Genomic DNA, 18,585 nt, shown 5'->3' on the forward strand with positions numbered 1-18,585 from the left:
TGTGTATCAACACCATTTGCTGATGGCTCAGTAGGCCTTTTCAGTTTCATGCGTCTCCATACAGTTGTGGTCAGAAGTTTACATACAGTGACATGAATGTCATCTTGGATATGAATGTTGTGGCAATATTTGGGCTTTCATTAATTTCTTTGAACTGTTCTTTTTCTGTGGCATAATGTACAGCATACATCTTTATTATTATTATTATTATTATTATTATCTCATCTTATCTCATTATCTGTAGCCGCTTTATCCTGTTCTACAGGGTCGCAGGCAAGCTGGATCCTATCCCAGCTGACTATGGGCGAAAGGCGGAGTACACCCTGGACAAGTCGCCAGGTCATCACAGGGCTGACACATAGACACAGACAACCATTCACACTCACATTAACACCTACGGTCAATTTAGAGTCCCCAGTTAACCTAGCCTGCATGTCTTTGGACTGTAGGGGAAACCGGAGCACCCAGAGGAAACCCACGCGGACACGGAGAGAACATGCAAACTCTGCACAGAAAGGCCCTTGCCGGCCACGGGGCTCGAACCCGGACCTTCTTGCTGTGAGGCGACAGCACTAACCACTACACCACCATGCCGCCCAATAATAATAATAATAATAATAAAAACACTAGAATTTGGTGCATAAGTTTTAATTTTCTTTGGGTTTTCTGAAATCAACACAGGATCAAAATTATACATGCAGGGTCAGAAATTTATAGAAAGAGGATTGCAGATATACACAACTCTGGAATGTCTCTTGGAGCCATTTCTGCAAATTCCAAGATCAGTTCAAACAATTGTATCCAAGTTATTGTGAGGTGTAGTCACTTTGCCAAGCCACTTTGCTTCAAGAAAACCCAAACTGTCACCCTCAGCTGAAAAGAAATTGATTTGGATGGTCAGGAACAACCTGGGAACCACCATGGCACAGCCCTGCCATGAACTGGAAGCTGATAGATCACTGTCTACAGTTCAGATCACCATGGACTAAGAGGCTGCTTTCCAAGAAATAACCCCCTGCTCCAAAATTGACACCTTCAAGTTTAGCTAAAGGTTGAAGCTGACCACAATGACAAAGAAAAAGCCTTCTGGAAGAAAGATGTGTGGTCAGATGAGACAAAGATTGAGTTGTTTGGCCACAATGACCACCATGTACAGAGGGACAATGTACCAGCTGGTGGTGGTGGTAGGATCATCATGCTCTGGAGCTGTTTTGCTGCCAGTGGAACTTATTCATTGCACAAAGTGGATGGAATAATGAAGGACTACCTCAGAATTCTTTAGCATAAACCATCATAAACTTGAACATGACCTGGTAGTTACAACAGGACAATGAACCCAAACACACATCAGAGCTGGTTGTGGAGGATAAAGCAGGTTAATATTAAGCTTAAAACAAGTCCTGACTTCAACATTATTGAAAATATATGGACTGTGCTTTTAAGTCGAGTCCATGCCAAGAAAAAAAAAACAAATTTAATTGAGCTCTACCAATTCTATCAAGAGTCATGAAATATCCAACCAGAATTCTGCCAGAAGCTTGTTCATGGTAAACAAAAATGTTTGGTCAGGGTGAATCCTGAAAAGAGACATTTTACCCAAATATTAGGTGTGCTGTATGTATATTTTTGACCCTGTGTTGATTTCAGAAAACCCAAAGAAAATTAAAACTTGTGCACCAAATTCTAGTTTTTTTTTTGAAAGCTGTTCAATGTTAGAAGGTGGAGACTGATACAAGTGCAGACTTTTTATTTACATTCAATGAAACACAGACAAATAAAACAAGACAATAAGCAGGAACCTGAATTATATACAAGGAACAATCAATAACATTGGTGACGACCATGCAAATAAGGCATGAGGAGAGACAGCTGAGGGTGATTAGTGAGTCATGTGATGTGCTGGGATTGATGGGTAGTGCAGTTTTGCACTCTTTGACACTATCATGATAATCAAAATGTTAATTTTCAGAGCTGTCTTACAGCTGACACATGCTGTGAGTTAGGAATCAACTGAATATAACTCCTTTGCAAATGTGGATGGAATTGTTTTAGTCACATCAAACTAAACGTCATTTACAATGTGGTGCTTTTCTTATTTTGTCCGCTCCCTTTCTCTAAACAAATTCAAATATACATAATCATTTTGGAAAAAAAGAAAGATTTCAGAAACAAAATGAATGACTTGACATTATGTCCAAAAAAAACATTTTCACAATATAAAAAAACAGCCAAATAAAAACCATTTTAAATGATCAGATGAAACAGGATTTAAAACTTGGACCAACTCCATGTGATAAAATAAAATAAATGCTCAGATTAGATTTGATTAACAAGACAGATGATCCTGGGCTGCCAACTCTCATGCAATGAGCGTGAGACACACACATTTAATTGTCTTCACACGCTCACACGCCATACCTCCGATTTCTCACGCTAGAAAAAAATCTAGTTTATCTATCTGATCTAGGCTACCCATTGCGTCATGCCAACCACTTGCGATTGATCAATTACGCCTTACACACAGCTAAACAGGCAGAGAGGTGTTCCCTTCTGTACACACTTCCCTATGGTAGGTGGCACATCTAATGATGCTGCACTCGCCGGAAGTTGGATAATTGCCTACCATCAATTTAGAGGAAGAGGAGAGAGAAGGTATCCGAGTTGAAGACGGGTGTCTCAGACAGGTTTGTACATATGCATGCCAATGTGTGGTGTTACTGGCGTAATTATGAACTTATATAAAGTTTCTGAATCGTTTTAGCCTATAAGTGTTGTGAGAATATTTAATGCCATATCGAGAGCTGTGTACTAGGCATGCTAAATCATTATAGGCCTACTGCCGTGGCACAGCCTCTATCGTCCCCAACAAGCAGCACGGGAGAGCACCTCCTTAGCACATGTTTATTAAGGTGCATTTTTAGTTTGTTTACTGTATGTTATCATACTTTATGACTTTATTTGAAGCCATACTGGAAATGTTGTAAAATAAAGCAAGTAAGAGATAATATTACAAATGCAAGAAGAGCCATTAGCCACCATACTTATTGTTTATTTACAGGGTATTTATTTTTAATTATTTATGATGTATGTAATTGCTCAGTTAAAGTAAATAAAGCATGGTCACCTGTAATATCAAAGAACTTGAACTTGTGAATAATTAAAAAAAAAAGACAGAGAACAATATACTGAGAAGACAGGGTTTCAAAGAGGGCAAGACAGGTAGAGAATATTTGTCAGATAACAGGCCCTGACGAATGCTCTATTACTAATAAGAAACATAGATAAGAAATAAATTAATAAGAAATATATTAATATAGCTTATTTAAGTATGACCAAAATTTTTAAGCCCAACTTTGTGTGCACAGTCCCACGTATGGCCAAGGTTCAGCTTTTTGTGTTTCAATACTGTTCAAACTTAATCATTTTAATGTTTCTTGTAGCACATGCACATTTTGCTTACTGTTTAAGCATTTTATTTGTTCTTTTGCTGTTGATATTTTTCCCCATGACAATTTTCTGCTGAACCCAGTGGTGGGGAAAGCCCTTAAATGCATAATGAATAGTCAGTGAGGGACAATCTTATTTTTTGCAACAGTTATTAAAAACTTAACATTTAGTTTCAATTCAGAAGGTGTTTAGGCTTAGCTGATGAAATATTTTCAAACATGATCTTGCCTTTAAATCTGAAACACAGGTCTATAGGGCTACAGGAACATTGGCAGTCATCTGTAGTTTTCTAGTGTGGGGGCTTTTAAGCCAAAACTTGGTGCTTTTGTTGGCCACAAGCTGAAGGCCTGGCAAGTCAGGGTGTGCAAGAATGTAGGTATGGCACAGCAGGCCACTCCAAAAATCCACCAGAATGCAGGAACATTTACTAAATCCAAAATCTCAACCCCCCCTCCATTGTCCATCTCCAGCTGGACGACCCACAAACAAAACACCAGAATGCAGGGGGACAAGTGAATATCAAACTGAATACAAAATTCCCACTTACTGCATGGTGTGCGGAAAAAATTTTGCCGTCGACGACCCCCCCCCCCCAAAAAAAAAAATCTCACTCCAAGGAATTTCGAAAAGTTGGCCTATGATCCATAGGTGCTAAAGAAGGCAACTGAACTTGCTGGAAATCTTTGAAGATGTTTCACCTCTCATCCGAAAGGCTTCTTCTGTTCTGTCTGACCAGTGGGGAGTTTCAGGTATTTATCCTCTAGTGGACCAAAAACAACCAGAAGGAGAGTCATTGACGCCACATGGGTCATCAACCCTCTCAGTCATCCTGTAGGTTGTTCGGATCACTGGAGGCCAGGTGTGAATGGTGTTAGCAGCCTAGAGGGTTGTTAGTGTGATCTGAGGGTTACTGGTTCTCTCTGCCATCATGTGAGTCATTGAATTCAGCTGAGTCTCAGTATGAATGTATATTCAGTCTTCTGGGAAGTGTGCCAAGGACTGCATTGTAGGTGGCTGATAAGTGCTGTCTCAGACCACCTCCTCTATTCAGTCATGCTCATTCCAGGTTGACAAAAATGGCTTTTTTAGCAGATGACCAGTGGTGCTGAATTTTTGCCTCCATCATTGAGACAGGGACAGAAGTACGGATAAAGTTTCTCAGTGAAATTCTGACCAGTGAAAGAGTAGATGTGAGATTTTGCATCAACATCATAGAAGGAGATCAGACCCTCCTCATAATCCACAAACACCCCCACCTTCTTAGGAGTTTGTTTCATGGAGAGGGAGACAGGAGGAGAGTCCCAAGCTTGATATTCAGTCTCATTCCTCAGACACACACACCAGTAACCATTTTCATGACTGGCTGTAATCTCCCCTTTCCTGTTAATGGACTCTCTGGCCACTCCTAAATCCCATGCAGTCTTCCCTCTGACCTGCACCTCATAGTAAAATCTCCCTGAGAAGAATCCCTCCTTTCCCAGCACACAGACACAATGATTAAACCTTTCTGGGTTATCAGGGACATTCTGTCTCTTGTGTCCATGTTTCACTTGTTTCCGATCATCAGACAGGATGAGTTTAGAATGAGCTGTATCAGGATCCAGAGTCACATGCACTGAGAGACAGAAACACAGTGAACATGAGTTTATCATTGCACAGTGTGGAAGAGTGAAGAAATATATATTTAGTCATGTGATTAATAAGTGCTTACAAACCTGCATATTGTTGAATTCTCTTCAGTTCTGTTGGGAAAATTATTTTGGATAATGTTATTTGCTGTTACAGTTTTATTTGGTAAGATTAAATGCCTGACTATTCTAAAATTACAAGCACAAACATTGTAGTGATTTAAAAAAAAATTATTTTATCAGTGATTTTTATACATTTCTGCAACAATCTGCTGATACAATACATTCTATACCAACACAAGGATGTACTGATGGGTAAATACTGACCAGCCTCTTCAACCTTCTGCAGTTGCTCACTGAGAGTTTCCTGAAGTTGAGACAGAGCTCTCCTCAGAGTCTCCTCACTCAGATAAGACTTAATTTTGATGCCAGTCCAGTCCTGGGTGTGTGGAGGGCTGCACAGTGACGGGTAAATCTACAGTACAGCAGGAGAGAGGAGAAATCCCTCAGCATGGGGACTGCTGTCCTGTCATGTGCTGCATTGCTATTGAGAAACAGAGGGACTCTGACCTGTAGGAGATGGAAGTGATCCTCAGTGTGTGACAGCTGCTCCAACTCAGTGTTTCTCCTCTTTAGCTCAGTGATTTCCTGCTCCAGCTCTTTAACGAACTCTTCAGCCTGCATCTCTGCTGCTTTCTGCTTCTCCTTCATCACCTTAAGCAGCTCAGCCTGGCTTCTCTCAATGCAGCGCATCAGAGAACTGAAGATCTCCACCATGTCTGCTTTCTCTTTCTCTGTGTTTTTCTAACAGGAGACAAATCAAGGTAAATCATTTTATTTCATGCAATTAGATCATGATTTTCCAAATGTGTTTTTATAAAGGAGCTGTTTTGTAGGTTAGTGAAGAGACTCAGTTTATTGAGTTGTACAGAGTGTTTGATTTCCTCAATCTTCGTCAGTCGCTCCTGGGTCATGTGTTGAACTTCGGTTTGAGTCTTTCCCAACTTAGTCTGGGAAAAATATACATTATATATAAAGTGTTATAAAAAATAAAGGTCATATTTGTGTTAAATATGCATCATTCATTTTTAGTCCCTCACCTTCTTCACTCCACTCTCCTCCTCTATACGAACAGTGTTGTGAGTACTGTGTTCTATCTCAATACAGAACTTACACACACACATCTGGTCATCTCTACAGAACCATTCCAGGGGTCTCTCATGTTTCTGGCAGGTGTAGTCCTCCAGGTTCTCCACAGGATCCATCAGTTTGTGTTTCTTTAAAGAAGAAACTCTCTCATGACGTTCCAAGTGAATCTTGCAATAAGACGTCATACAGATCAGGCAGGACTTCACGGCTGCATATTTCTTCTCACAGCAGACATCACAGGGCACCAGAGATCGTGTGGGATTTTCCACAGTGCTGCTGGATTTCACCTGAACTGCCTTCTTAAACGGAGCATCAAGGGCAGAGATGAACATATTCACACATAGCTCTGGTCTTTTGGCAAAATTAGTTTTACACACTGGACACTGACAGTGTGAACTGCTGTCCCAGAACTCTTTGAGACAGATCATACAGAAGTTGTGTCCACATGGAGTCGTGACTGGATCAGTGAACACATCCAGACAGATGGAGCAATGGAGCTGATCTTCACACAGGACACTGCTGGAGGAAGCCATGACTAACACAGGAGACATGATGAGAGAGGATTTAGACCACAGAAAACTTTACACAATGTTCGTGGACATTGAATTGAACTGAATATAATCCATAACACCAGTAATGATCTCAAATCTCTCTCACTGCACTTGTGTGACATTTTCTTCAATATGTCCTTTAGTGTAAAGGCATTTTTTATATTCATCCCTTTCTTTCAAAACAACTTTAAATTTAAAATGCAAATTTCAGCAGCATTTGTAAATACTTTGAACACTATTTTAATTAACAAATAAAAATGCATTATTGTCACAGTATATTAAATGTCATGACGCACTCCACTGCCCTCCAAAATATTTGGAACCCCTTGTAAAAAGAGTTAGAAAAAAAAATCCACCCTTTGGTGAAATGAGAAAAACCCAACCATTTACTGAAATAAACTGATTCCGAGAAAAAAAAATCCATCAAGAAATAATTATTTTAAACAAAAAAACACATGTACCACTATTGCTCATACATTATATCATAGTGAACACAATGTAATTGAAGCATGTTTCTGTCAGTAACAAAGCTGAAAATTTGAGTTTAGTTCGGCATCCAAACATGGCTGCTACGGCCTACATTTTGCAAGCACCACAGCACCCCTCCTCTCCGGAAAGCATACCTGTTTTCCATCCTCCCAGTAATTAGCACCTCTACTTAAACACAGCAAACACTCACAGACATTGTGAAGTATCCTTCTTTGTCTCCATACCTGATCATACCAAGCCGTTTACTTAGTTCCTGACAGCCCGTGACTTTGACCCTGTTTTCTGTTGATTTCTGACGTGGAACTCTTATTTCTGATAATCTGTTCGCACATCAACCAACCCCTGTTCGACCCTGACTTCGTCCTTTGGCTCAAGAACTGGTTACCAGTTTGTGATGCAGCCACTCTCCCCTGCGTCTGCATCCATAAGTGCCTGCACCCTGACAGGATACTTCACCAACATGGATGCAGTAGAGGAGGCGAAGCAGACTGCTATCAATGCTCAAGGACAATTATTAGGAGAACACCAACAGAAGTTAAGTGAATTAAACACCAGAATGTCACAACTAACAGCTGTTGTCTTGCAGTCCCTTATGACACACCCTGCGTCCTCCACGATAGTACATTGACCTAAGAAGTTCTCTGGGGAGGTTTCTGAGTGTAAGGGTTTTTCTTCTGCAGTGTTTGCTATACTTCACAACACTCATAGACGCCACAGAGGAACAGAAAATATCACAGTTCATCAATCTCCTCATTGGGAAGGCTATGAAGTGGGCTTGTGCTGTTTGGGAGCATGGTGGTGAGCACACTACTTCTTATGATTGTTTCATTGAATTGTTCAAATGAGTATTTGATCATCAGCCAGAGGGAATCAAAGTGGGGGAGAGACAACTCACGACCTGGTGGGGAGAAAGGAGAGTGGCTGAATACGCCTTTGATTTCTGCTTGTTAGCGAAAGGCAGTGGGTGGACTGAACCAGCATTAAAGGCAACCTTCCGCCAGGTCCTCAGCCCTGATGTTTTCACAGGGCTGGCATGCCATGACCAACAACTCACCCTCAATTCCCTCATTGACTTAGCTATCAGACTGGATTACCTGCTCTGGAACTGGCCCTCTTTGCAGTACTCTCCAGTCCTTCCACAGTCCCCTATGCCAACAGAGATCTCCAATACTCACATGCCCCATTTCAAGAGGGACAGGAGGCATTGTGAGGGGTTGTGCTTTTACTGCGGTGAACATGGTCATGTCTTGGCAAAGTGCCCAGTTTGACCATCAAAACCCCAAAGGTAGGATCTCTCCCATAAAGAAACCAACTCCACCAGCCTGGTGAGTTCCAAACCCACTTCAGTACAACAATTTAAGATTCAAGTATGGTTAAAACTCCCAGTCTTGACCCATGTTCTTTCTGTCCTAATTGACTCCAGGGTAGAAGGCAATTTCATCAACCTCAAAGTCGTCCAGAGACTCAACCTAACCATGGAGGACCTCCAAAGACCAGCAAGTCTTAAAGCCATAGATGGCAGACCCATTGGGGAAGGGCTCATCATGGCTTGCACCTTCCCCATAGCACTTCAGGTCAGAGCCCTCCATGTTGAGCATATATTCCTGTTCATCACCTGTAGATCACACTGTAGTTCTGGGTTTCCCCTGGCTACAACTCCATGACCCACTCATTTCCTAACAGCAAAGAGAGATTTTTGAGATAGTCACAGTCATGCTTTTATGAATGTTTCTAACTTTCACAGATCACACTGGCTTCCATTTTGGTAGAGAATCCCTCAACCAGAGGTATCGAACATGTTCCTGCCTGCTACAATGAACTTGAGGAAGTGTTCAGTAAAGGTAAAGCCAGTGGTCTGCCCCCTCACTGACCCGATAATTGTGCCATTGATCTCCTCCTTGGCACAACACCACCACAAAATCGCATCTATCCACTTTCCATCACTGAACAAGCTGCCATGGAGGAATATGTCCAGGAAGCTTTGCAACAGGGATATATCCATCCATCCACATCCCCGGCATCTGCAAGCTTCTTTTTTTGTTGAGAAGAAAGGGTGGAGGAGCTCCGCCCCTGCATTGATTACAGAGGACTAAACCAGATTATGGTCAAGTATCCTTACCCACTTCCACTAGTACCCTCTGCTCTAGAGCAACTAAAAACCACTAGCATGTTTACTAAACTGGACCTCAGAAGTGCGTGCAACCTGGTTAGAATGTGTGAGGTGGACAAATGGAAGACAGCGTTCAGCATGATGTCTGGTCACTTTGAATATCTGGTGATGCCATATGGACTTTGTTGCACTCCGAGTGTCTTCCAGTGCCTCATTAATGACGTCCTCAGAGACATGCTGTGATGATATGTTATAGCATACATCAAATCAAATCAAATCAAGTTTATTTGTATAGCGCTTTTAACAATAAACATTGTCGCAAAGCAGCTTTACAGAATTTGAACGACTTAAAACATGAGCTAATTTTATCCCTAATCTATCCCCAATGAGCAAGCCTGTGGCGACGGTGGCAAGGAAAAACTCCCTCAGACGACATGAGGAAGAAACCTCGAGAGGAACCAGACTCAAAAGGGAACCCATCCTCATTTGGGCAACAACAGACAGCCTGACTATAATATTAACAGTTTTAACAGATATAACCCTCAACTGTCCTCATGGGGCCGTCCTTCACAGGAGCGGTGCGATAAAACTCCGAACAGACACAGGGCACCAGGATGGATCAAGCAGGTCCGAGGGGCAGAAGAGGCCAGCATCTCAAGCCCAGGATCAACATGTAACTCAGAGGGACAGATTGGGGGGGGGGAGAGAGAAAGAAAACACGATACATCAATGACATCTTGATTTATTCCCCCAATGAAGCCACTCATCACAAGCATGTCAAGTTGGTGTTGACCTGGCTCCTAGAGAACCACCTTTCTGTCAAGGCAGAAAAATGCGAGTTTCACATGATTTAGATTTCATTTCTTGGGTACATCATCAGTATGCAGGATGTAAGCATGGATGCCAGTAAGGTCTCTGTGGTTACCACCTGGTCCACACCAACCATTGTTAAAGGACTGTAACATTTCTGATGATTCACCAATTTCTATTGCCGTTTCAGCTGGGATTTCAGCACAATTGTCTCACCTCTCACTGCCTTGCCTAAGAAGGGTCCCAACCACCTCCAATGGAACCAAGCCATGGAGGAGGCCTTTGAAAAACTCAAGATGAATTTCACATCAGCCCCATTCTCAGGCACCCAGATCCAACCATCCCCTAGACGCCTCAGAAACCAGTGTGGGAGAGGTGTTGTCCCAGCGCTTCAGGGAAAAACCCAAATTACACCTCATGGCATTTTTTCCAAGATACTCACACCAGCTGAATAGAATTATGATATTGGAAATTGGGAACTTCTTGCCATCAAACTGGCCCTTGAGGAATGGAAACATTGGTTAGAGGGGGTAGCACATATGTTCACAATCCTTACTGATCATAAGAAGCTTGAGTACCTGAAAACCACTAAATGACTAAACCCCCAGCAAGCTAGGTGGGCACTCTTCTTCACCAGGTTCCGATTCTCCAGTTCATACTGTCCTGGTTCAAAAAACACTAAGGCCGATGCTGTCTCCAGAATTCACACCGGCTCTAATAATAATCCAGAACCCACTCCCATCCTACCTCTGGAATGCTTTGTCAAAGAATTACTTGGGACATTGACAAAGATATAGCTCAAACCCAACCACACAATCCTCCAGAAGCCTGTCCTCCCATTCTCATGTATGTTCCTTCACAGTTCAGAGGCCGACTCATTACCTGGGCTCAGTCATCCCTGGCCACAGGTCATCCCAGTAGTCAGCACACCTACGGTATCAACTCATTTGTAAAAAGTATTCATGGGAGAACATGGTCTCTGAAATTAACAAGTTTGTTTTCTCCTGTTCTACCTGTGCCAAAGCCAAAGTGCCCCAGGCTCCATCTGCTAGCAAGCTCTACTCGCTGCCTATACCCCAAAGGCCCTGGTCACATATAGCCATAGATGTCATCACAGACCTATCCAAGTCTCAAGGCAATACAGTCATTGTGGTGGAAATCAATCAATTCTCAAAAGCTTTGAAACTCATTCCCCTGCCTGTCCTACCCACAGTTTTTGAAACAGCTGAACACCTTTTCACTCATGTCTTCTGATATTATGGGATCCCAGAGAACATAGTTAGTGACCAGGGTCCCCCTTCTGTCAGTAACAACGCCGAAAATCTGAGTTCAGAGCAGCATCCAAACAGGGCCGCTATGGGTTAAATTTTCCAAGCGCCACAGCACCACTACTCTCTGGAATACTAAGGCACACCTGTTTCCCACCCTCCCAGTAATTAGCCCCTCTACTTAAGCACAGCAAACCCCCATTGCGAAATATTGGTCTCTGTCTCTGTACCTGATCATAACAAGCCGTTGACTTAGTTCCTGACTGCCCATGACTTTGACTATGTTTTCTGATGATTTCCAACCTCAAACTCTCATCTTATGTCTGATAATCTGTTCGCACATTGACTCACCCCTGCTCAACCCTAACTTTGGCTTTTGGCTCACAAATTGGATTTGGTTACCAGTTTGTGATTCACCCACTCTCTCCTACCCCTGTATCCATAATTGCTTGCACCCTGACATTTTCCCATTTAAATTGTACAGTTTTGAGTTGATTGGAGTGGAGAGGAACTTTCACACTGTAATCCATGACTTCCTGATTAACTGGGGAGCAAATATGAGGTGACACAGAGGCCAAATTCCCTTAATCATATATCAACATGGGAAAGATAACACACAAAAGTTAATTTGTCCATTTATTTTAATCATGTCGATCTGAAAACTGTGCTTCCAAGATTTGAGCAACATGTTAAGTGCTCAACCAGAGAGGAAAACACACTGGACTGTGCATATTCTAATATCACCCAAGGATACAGAGCCTCACCCCTTCTGCATCTTGGACATTGTGATCACCAGTCACTTTTGCTAACCCCAACTTACTGCCCCATCACCAACAAACAGCCGCCCACCATCAGAACAATTAAAACCTGGCCTGAGGGAGCATCTCTAGAGCTGCAGGACTGCTTTCAATGCACTGACTGCAGTCTGTTTTTCACTCAGGACCTAGAAGAATATACATCAACTGTACTCTTCTCCATCAGGAGCTGTGTTAAAACCATCACAATCAATAAAAGCATCCATGTGTTGTATACCCAAACAGGAAACCATGGATGACAAAGGAGGTCCAGCTTCTCCTGAGAGACTGTAATGCAGCCTTCACAACTGGAAACAGAGAACTGTACAGTGTTGTGAGACACAACTTCAAGAGAGGCATAAACACAGTGAAGGCTGCACCCAAAGAGAAGATTGAGGGTCACTTCACCTCCAGGGATCCAGCATGCATATGGCAGGGCATTCAGCACATGACCAACTTCAGGAGCAACAGAGACCCACTGACAGGAAACAGTGCCCCGTTTGCTGAGGAGCTGAACTGCTTCTTTGCCCGATTTGTGAAAGGACCAGACAATGTAGCTTCACCCCAGCTGGAGACTGCTGACCCCCTGCTTACCCTGCAGACACAAGAGGTTAAGCAAATCCTGAGAACTGTTAACGTCAAGAAGGCAGCAGGTCCAGATGGCATTCCAGGCAGGGTGCTCAGGGACTGTTCTCATCAGCTTGCAGAAGTTTTCACCAACATCTTTAACCTCTCCCTGGCACATGCTACTGTACCAGCCTGTCTGAAAAATGTCACTATCATTCCAGTGCCCAAACAGACCAACATCAGCTCCCTCAATGACTACAGACCAGTCGCACTCACACCTATCATATCCAAGTGCTTTGAGAAATTAGTCCTGTGGCATATCAAAGCCACCCACTCCCCATATTAGATCAGCACCAGTATGCATATAGGCCAAATACTGTAGATCCACAGAGGATGCCATGAACACAGCTCTCCAGAATACACTGACCCACCTGGAGCAGAAGGGGACATATGTAAGAATGCTTTTTGTTGATTAAAGCTCTATGTTCAGTATTATTCTACCCAGCAGACTGGTCCGCAAACTGCTGGGCCTGGGCCTCGGCAATAAACTGTTTATGCATAAAGGACTTTCTTGACAACCACTCACAGATGGTGAGACTTGGTCCTTATGTCTCCCGAGTCTCATCATTGGCACCAGAGCACCACAAGGGTGTATCCTAAGTCCCCTCCTCTACTCCCTCTACACGCATGACTGCACTCCTGTTCACCCCACAAATACAAATTTAAATTTTGCTGATGACACAACAGTCATGGGACTAATCTTTAATGGTGATGAGGCAGCTTAAAGGGATGGGTTCTGCAAGCTGACTGAATGGTGTGCAGATAACATGTCACTAAACATCAAAAAGACAAAGGAACTTCTTAAAGACTTCAGACGGCATCAGGAATAGGCCCTGCCATTCAAAATAAGAGGAGTGGAGGTGGTGAGGGTCTCCAGTTTTAAGTTTCTGGGTACCCACATCAGTGAGGACTTCAAGTGGACGGTTAACTCCAGTGCTCTGATCAAAAAGGCTCAACAAAGACGATACTTCCTAAGGAGTCTGAGGAACACCAACCTCTCTGCAAAGCTGCTGGAGTCATTCTACCACTGCTCAGTTGAGAGCATCCTGGCATATTGCATAACGGCCTGATATGGAAATTGTTCATCAGAAGACAGATCAGCTCTTCGGAGGGTTATTAATATGGCACAAAAATCATTGGACTTTTCTGCAATTACAGCTGCAAGTCTCTATTAGCTTAGCACATCTAACCACTAGGATTTTTGCCCATTCCTCAAGGCAAAACTGCTCCAACTCCTTCAACTTAGATGGGTTGTGTCGGTGTACAGCAAGTTATTCCACAGATTCTCAATTGGATTGAAGTCTGAGTTTTGATTAGGCTATTCCAAGATATTTAAATGTTTCCCTTTAAACCAATCCAGTGTAGCTTTAGCAGTATGTTTCAGGTCATTGTCTTGCTGAAATGTGAACCTTCATCCCAGTCTCAAACCTCTGGCCGACTCAAATAGGTTTTCCTCCAGAATTGTCCTGTATTTAGTGCCATCCATCTTTCCTTCAGTCCTGACCAGCTTTCCTGTTCCTGCAGATGAAAAATATCCCCACAGCATGATGCTGCCACCACCATGCTTCACTTTTGGAATGGTGTTCTCAGGGTGTTGGGTTTGTGCCACACAAGGCTTTTCCCATGATGGCCAAAAAGATCAATTTTAGTCTCGTTTGACTAGAGAATCTTTTTCCATGTGTTTGGGGAGTCTGCCACATGCTGTTGGGCAAACTCCAAATGTGTTTTCTTAAGCAATGACTTTTCTGGCCACTGTTCCATAAAACTCCACTCTGTGGAGTGTATGGCTTAAAGTGGTCCATGGGACAGATACTCCCATCTCCGCTGTGGATCTTTGCAGCTCCTTCAGTGTGATCTTTGGTATTTTTGTTGTGCCTCTGATTAATGCCCTCCTTGCCCGGTCTGTGAGTTTTGGTGGGCGGCCTTATCTTGTCAGGTTTGTAGTGGTGCCATATTTTGCTATAATGGATTTAATGGTGCTCCATGGGATATTCAAAGTTTGGGATATTTTTTATAACCCAACTCTGATCTATGCTTCTCCACAACTTTGTCTCTGACCTGTTTGGAGGCTCCTTGGTTTTCATGTTGTTTGCTTAGTAGTGTTGCAGGTTGATTTATACAGATATCATGTGACAGATCATGTGACACTTTGAACACACACATGGATTTTAATCAACTAATTATGTGACTTATGAAGTGAATTGGTTGGACCAGCTCTTATTTAGGGGTTTCATACAAAAGGGGGTGAATACCTATGCGCACTCCAGATTTCTGTTTTTTTCATCTTAATTATTGTTTGTGTCACAATAAAACAACAATTTGCACCTTTAAAGTGGTATGCATTTTGTGTAAATCAAATGGTGCTAACTCCCCAACAATCCATTTTAAAGTTAATAATCCATTTGTTTCTTGTAATACAACAAAACAATACAAAGACCAAGAGGGATGAATACTTTTGCAAGACACTGTATCAGTGAACTGAACTCGCACCCCTCCACTGCCACCACAACAACTTTACCTCAATTCCAATCATTATACACTAATGTGCAATAACTGCATAAGTCACTTTAAGTTGTTTTATATACTTTAAATTATTTTATATTCGATTTAATTTTTTGTTATTACTTAGTTAATTGATAGCTTCATTTAATGGGTGTAAGTGAGTGAATGGACTGATTAGTAGAGTGAATGGGGTACAGTTTTCCTTTGTTTTAAGACCAAATTTCATTGTATGTTAATATGCACTGATAATAAAGGGCATTCTGATTCTGAAATTTTCGATGAAATGTGGTCAGATCTTCATCTAAAACCTTAAGCTAGATCAAGAGAACAAAATTAAATAAATGATGCAAAAATATTTTCGTTCTTACATTCATTTTCTGAGCAAACATTATCTTAAATTAAATATCTTGTCTGGAAAAAAGTAGAAACCTCTAGGAGTTAATTTCATGTAGTAAATGAAGTCAGGTATTTCAGTGAAGGGGATGGTGATCAGGTGTGAGTTTGACAGGCCATCCCATGTTTCAAGAACAAAAATTTGGGTCTTCACCGTAATTCATCCAATAAAATTCTGTTAATTTTGGTGCTAATTCATCTGTAAACAGTTGGTGCGAACACTAATAAATGGAGTGACATTCCCTCTTCTGATAAAAGGCTGGAAACTGTACAACTATGCAAAGTCAATGAAAATCCCATGACAGATCTCAAAATCCAATGAAGGTCTCCAATGACACCATACAGAGGAAAATATACAAGATATTTTCAAAGACATAAAGCAATAGAAGAGAACAAGGCAAGTGACTATTCTGCACTCAAACGAACCAAATCAACAGATGTATCTGGTCACACCATCCTAATTTTGAGACACGAATCCACATCCTCAGGTTTCCTATTGATTTGCACAGGCTGTGATTTCAGCTGTGTTCTTGTTAACTGCAGTTTATTCTCATTATTGTTATTTATATGCATTTAATAGCTGTGCATATTTCATATTAGTGGACAGTTTGTAATTCAGTATTTCAGTCAGTGTTTTTTTTATTTGTTAGGCTAGGGTAAATTACACTTACTCTGGATTATGTGGATGCATTTATATAGTGGCCCATTTTCATATTAATCTGATTAATTTTGCACTTGAATAAACATGCACAAAGAATTGAATAAATTGATATTTTCCAATGAAAATACCTATGAGGTTGTTTGAAGTTGATTTTTATGAAGATGATTTATTTTCTGTTACCTGAGATTGTAAATTATTATCCAGTCTATGCAATGGATAATTATTAGTATAACATTATTATGCAAAATTAATATGCATTTCTGTGTTTTCTTCCAGGTGATAAACACCTATAGTGTAGTGTTGAGTCACGACTTAATGTCCAACATAAAATATGGGTCCTGAAGGAAAACCAGTTGAGAGCCACTGAACTAACTAGGAATGAAACCCGACAGGACTTTCCTGAACTCCTAGTGAACAGATCTTAACTAGTTGTTCAAACCTCTTTCTGAAATAATCTCCAGAAACACAGCAAAACTTCCAGGTCTTTAATGTGAGCTTAAACCCTGTTCTTTAAGATGAAAGCCCTGTGTGTGTTATCCTGAAAAGGAACTGTAATGAAACAGTAATCGAGTGGAAAAACAACACAAACAGGAAGTAGTGTCATCTGTAGCACTGCTTACCAATTTCTATTTTTCTCCTGTTTTTTCTCTTTTTCCTCTTGTTCCTGTTCTCTTAGTGTTTACCTACAGTGGCTTTAATCCTTCAAAACACAAAAGAAGCTTCAAACTGGAGATTGTGTCCTGCTGAAAGGATCAGAATAAGAATTAGAATCAGAATCACTTTATTGTCTGTCACGACAGAAAATCATCTTTGGCCTGGCTCAACAACATACAAAAACAACCAGACAACTGACATACAAAGTATATGTTCTTAAAAAACAGAATGAAAGTAGCTAGTTAAATAAATAAATAAATAAATAAAACAGGAGAATAAAATGATAATACTGATAGTACAATTTATGTGCTGATTAGCCTTGTGTTTTATATAGTAGTGGATGTTGTAGAAGCAGAGAGATGGTATTGTTTATTTAATGTTTTTATGGCAGTGGGAATGAATAAGTTACAGAAAATGTTTTTCTTGGCGAAGGGGACTTTGTAGCAGTGACCTGATGATAGCAACTGGAAAGACTTGTGCAGGGGGAGTGTGGGATCTGCTATGTGGTTAGCCTTCCTTTTAACTGCTTGTGTATGGAGTACAGATAATTGAGTTTGGTTTTCACCAGTTATTTTACTTGCTTGATTAATAATCCCCACTCTTGGTAAATTCTTTATAGGCGGCATGGTGATGTAAGTGGTTAGCACAGTTGCCTCACAGCAAGAAGGTTCTGGGTTTGAGCCCAGCGGCCGGCGGAGGCCTGTGGGGGAGTTTACATGTTCTCTCTGTGTCTGCGTGGGTTTCCTCCAGGTGCTCTGGTTTCCCCCAACATGCGGTTAGGTTAATATGGGACAGCCGTGGGCTGAGGTGCCTTTGAGCGAGGCACCTAACTCCCAACTGCTCCCCAGGCGCTGTTAGCATGGCTGCTCTGGGTATGTACGTGTTCACTGCCTCAGATGGGTTAAATGCAGAGAGGAATTTCACAAGTGTGTAATGAATAAAGTTACTTCTTTCTTTCTTTCTTTCTTTCTTTCTTTCTTTCTTTCTTTCTTTCTTTCTAATCCGAGAAAGCTTTGACTAGTTCTTAACAGAGATAAAATTGAACCAGGATAAGATATTGAAAGTAAGTACTGAATCAATGAGTGCTTTGTACATAACTGTTAAAATGTCCTTCCTGATGTTGAAGCCCCTCAATTTCCTCAGCAGGAACAGGCATGGTTGTGCCTTTTTGTACACTGAGTCGATATGTCCCCCCACAACACAACTCCTTGGTCTTGAGATGTTGAGCTCCAAAGAACTTTCCTCTATCCAGGTCATCAAGTTGTCCACCTGTTTGCGCTATGCAGAGAGAGAGTTCTCATCCATGAATGTGGACAAGCAGGGTCATGTTATCCGCATATTTAAAAAGTGAGAAGTCATTTTATTGCAAGTTATGTTGTTTTTGATCTGGTTATGTTATTATCTGGTTTTGGCCATGAAAAGTATTTGAGATTGAGTTTCGATTCACCTGAGTGACATCACAATAGATACACCCACTGTTTGGCCACGATGTCATCATGTTG

General features: G+C 41.5%; 1 protein-coding gene across 2 annotated transcripts in view; it reads right to left on the minus strand.

Annotated features, from left to right (window-relative positions):
• Nucleotides 1–4,059: 4,059 nt before the first annotated feature.
• Nucleotides 4,060–18,585, minus strand: part of LOC132882584 (zinc-binding protein A33-like) — a 193,095-nt gene continuing 178,569 nt past the window's right edge. The window contains exons 1-7 of one of the 2 annotated variants that reach the window (XM_060915683.1): nt 17,050–17,236; nt 6,176–6,759; nt 6,005–6,085; nt 5,646–5,879; nt 5,403–5,550; nt 5,163–5,189; nt 4,060–5,062 (exon numbers count right to left, since the gene is read on the minus strand). In XM_060915683.1, coding sequence (XP_060771666.1) covers nt 4,533–5,062; nt 5,163–5,189; nt 5,403–5,550; nt 5,646–5,879; nt 6,005–6,085; nt 6,176–6,757 — 1,602 coding nt within the window. In that variant the 5' untranslated portion in view covers nt 6,758–6,759; nt 17,050–17,236 and the 3' untranslated portion in view covers nt 4,060–4,532. Of the gene's footprint in view, nt 5,063–5,162; nt 5,190–5,402; nt 5,551–5,645; nt 5,880–6,004; nt 6,086–6,175; nt 6,760–17,049; nt 17,237–18,585 lie in introns of those variants that run through there. The other variant, XM_060915679.1, reaches the window with a different exon arrangement.

The sequence above is a fragment of the Neoarius graeffei genome, chromosome 1 (assembly GCF_027579695.1).
Source record: "Neoarius graeffei isolate fNeoGra1 chromosome 1, fNeoGra1.pri, whole genome shotgun sequence".
In the NCBI taxonomy this organism is placed as follows: Eukaryota; Metazoa; Chordata; class Actinopteri; order Siluriformes; family Ariidae; genus Neoarius; species Neoarius graeffei.